Source organism: Vulpes lagopus, chromosome 1 (genome assembly GCF_018345385.1).
Source record: "Vulpes lagopus strain Blue_001 chromosome 1, ASM1834538v1, whole genome shotgun sequence".
NCBI lineage: Eukaryota > Metazoa > Chordata > Mammalia > Carnivora > Canidae > Vulpes > Vulpes lagopus.
The window spans coordinates 80,488,732-80,492,088 of NC_054824.1; the positions used below are offsets into that span (position 1 = coordinate 80,488,732).

Genomic DNA, 3,357 nt, shown 5'->3' on the forward strand with positions numbered 1-3,357 from the left:
GTAAATATTAAGTAGTGCGATTCCTGGATTGTAAGTGTTTCCATTTTTAATTTTTTGAGGAAACCCCACACAGTTTTCCACAATGGCTACACCAATTGTTTGTTTATTGCTTCTCTTTTTCTTCATCCATCCTGCTAGAGGTTTGTCTACTTTGTCTTTTCAGAGAGCTCACTTTTTATTTTGTTTATTATCTCTAATCAGTTTCTCCTCTTATACTTATTTCTTTTGTTTTTCTTGAGATTACACTAATGTTCTTTTTCTAGTTTCTTAAGCAGCATGCCTACCTATTCATTTTCATTTTCATGTACTATAGCTTTTTATGCATGTAATTTTGTCTGTTTCATTTTAGCATATATCCCTAAGTTTTTGTTTTTGTTTTTGTTTTGTCCATTGAGGCATTTTATTTGCACGTATGAATTACATCCCTAGAAAAAGGATCCCAGGATTTTCCCTCCTGTGTGTTTTCATCTTGCTTCTTCGTGGTCCATGATGCCAGCTGAGGTTGTCAGTACAATGAAACCAAACTGGAGGGATGGGAGCAGGTTATTCTGCCATTTTTCTAGATTTTTCAGTTGTACATCAAATCTGGGGCTGATCACTCCACACTTATTTAACCTGCCTGTGAGGTTCACAGCAATTTTCCCAGCTCTGTGATCATCGATGATTTCAAATTCACCAATGTAACCATGCTTCATCATCACAGTGAGAAATTGGACGATGACTTTGGAGCATGGCCTGATAAGAACCTGGCGCTTGCCTCTCTTTTCAGTATTGTTGATGCTCTTGAGAGCATCTGCCAGGACGTTCATGCGCACCATTGTGGTGGCTTAGAGAGATGGCAGAAAAAGCCCTAAGTTTTTATTAGTATTTTCATTGTCATGTAGTTCTTAGTATTTCTTAATTTCTATTATGTTTTTTCCTTAACTCATAAGTTATTTAAAAATGCATTTTCCACTTTCCAAAGATTGTTTTGTTTTGTCTATTTTTTATTGTTAATTTCTAATTTAGGGACGCCTGTGTGGCTCACCAGTTGAGCTTCTGCCTTCCGCCCAGGGCCTGATCCTGGGGACCTGCAATCGAGTCCCAAGTCGGGCTTCCTACAGGTAGCCTGCTTCTCCCTCTGCCTGTGTCTCTGGCTGTCTCTCTTTGTGTCTCTCATGAATAAATAAATAGAACCTTTAAAAAAAAATTCTAATTTAATCGCAGCGTTGTGTAATATTAGTCCTTTGAATTTGCTGAGGCTTTCTTTGGGACTTTATATATGGTCAATTTTTGTTTGTTTTTTAACAAACTTTTTTGAAATTTAACATACATATAAAAAGAAAATGCACAAATCATACATATGTTGTTCAATGAATTATTACAGGGTGAACAAAGCCTTGTAATCATACATAGTCATTTTTATAACAGTTCTATGTGAACTTAAAAACAATGTATACTCTGTAGTCATTAAGTACAAGGTTAGATCAAGTTTGTTAATTATGTGGGTTAGATCGCTTATATCTTTCTTCACCTCACCTATGTGTCCTTGATATATTTCAATACAGAAGTGCATATAATTTCCCAGTGCATGGGATCCCTGGGTGGCGCAGCGGTTTGGCGCTTGCCTTTGGCCCAGGGCGCGATCCTGGAGACCCGGGATCGAATCCCACGTCGGGCTCCCGGTGCATGGAGCCTGCTTCTCCCTCTGCCTGTGTCTCTGCCTCTCTCTCTCTCTCTCTCTCTGTGACTATCATAAATAAAAAAAAAATTAAAAAAAATTTCCCAGTGCAGTTGTGGTTTGTTCACTTCTCCTTGAGTAAGATTGGAATACACAGGGTGAATTGAAGGTGATATGGAAACATCTTAATGTGCACGCATCTGTGAATTGTTTTTACCAAAAGACAAAGCAACTCATACATAATGGTTTGCTCATTCCATCCATTTAGTGTGCTGTATACAAACCAACCAGGAAAAAAAAAAAAAGATTTCTGCTTAAAATATACAGTACACTTAGAAACACATCTGTCATGTAGACATATCCAAAAGCTTATGAATATTACATTTTGCATTTCTCTCCTTCAGAGACAGTCTTTTCCTCCTAGTCTTAGCATATATCTGTTCTTATTACTAAAGTCACTTACATAAGGATATATTTGTACTTGAAAGGAACAATAAGTTTCCTACAGAGTGTAAGGTGACATTTTCCTGCAGGTTGTCGATTTAACATAAAAGAGGGTTGATCCTCTTAGCTGAGGCTGTGTCATGCTTTTTCTGTGGTATAAAATGCTGCCTTATCATCATCTTTGCTTGGGGGGACCAATAGCCTCCTGGTTGGTTTTCTTACCTACATCCACCCTTACCATACTCATTTCTTTTCCCTACAGCAGCTAGAATGAACTTTTATTTTTTTTTTAAGACGTATGTATTTATTTGAGAAAAAGAGTGCGTGGGCATGCACACAGGGAAGGGGGAGGAGCAGAGGAAAAGAATCTTCAAACAGACTCCCTACTGAGCACAGAAGGGAGGGGCTTGAGGCAGGACTCCATCTCAAGACCCATGAGATCAGGACGTGAGTCAAAAACCAAGAGTTGGATGCTTAGCCAACTGAGCCATCCAGGTGCCCCTAGAGTGACCTTTCAAAATACCCATTATCCTAGCACCCCCATTTAAACTCTTACATGACTTCAAGACCCACTAGGATTTGCTTCCTGCCTTTTCAGCTGCATTTGGCTCCATGCTCCCCATCACTGTCTGTGCTCTAGCCACATTGGCCTCTCCTCATTTCCTTTCTTCCATAGGCCTTTGCACTTACTCTTCACTCTGCCTTAAGTATTGCACACTATACTTCTATTTATCCTTCAGCACTCACTCAATTCTATAGCCCCTTAACTAACCAACAAGATCCAATCCCTCTCAAGCTTTGTAGCATTGTAGACCTCTCCTTTATAACACTTACTATAATTCTAATTTTACATTTTTTGTTATTTAGTTAATTCCTGCCCCACCCCTCACTAGAATGTAGCCTTTTTGAAGGCCAGGCTGCAGCCAGCTGGACTCACCCTGCATCGCAACACTGGCACAGTGCTTGGCACATCACAGCAGTGGTGCCAGGCTGAATGATGAGTTGCCTTTCTTTACTTCAAAGTGAGTATATTAACCAAATATACCTTCACTCCTCTTGCTGCCTCTGCTTTCATCCCCTGCTTATTTCCAGCCATACTCCATACTCACCACTCCTCCACTTTTCACTCCCCTCCACCCATGGATTAAAAAGTCAAGTCCAAAAGCACTGTTAGTAATGTAGCCTTTTACTGAAGATTTTGTGTGGTTGCAGAGGAGGGAGTATATTATAAAGTAAAATGCCCTCACAATGCC

General features: G+C 39.6%; 1 protein-coding gene across 1 annotated transcript; it reads right to left on the reverse strand.

Annotated features, from left to right (window-relative positions):
* Positions 1-441: 441 nt before the first annotated feature.
* Positions 442-822, reverse strand: LOC121471934 (40S ribosomal protein S15a-like). The gene has a single exon (XM_041722830.1). The coding sequence runs from the start codon at positions 816-818 to the stop codon at positions 465-467; it is 354 nt and encodes a 117-aa protein (XP_041578764.1). The 5' UTR covers positions 819-822; the 3' UTR covers positions 442-464.
* Between the last annotated feature and the right edge of the window lie 2,535 nt (positions 823-3,357).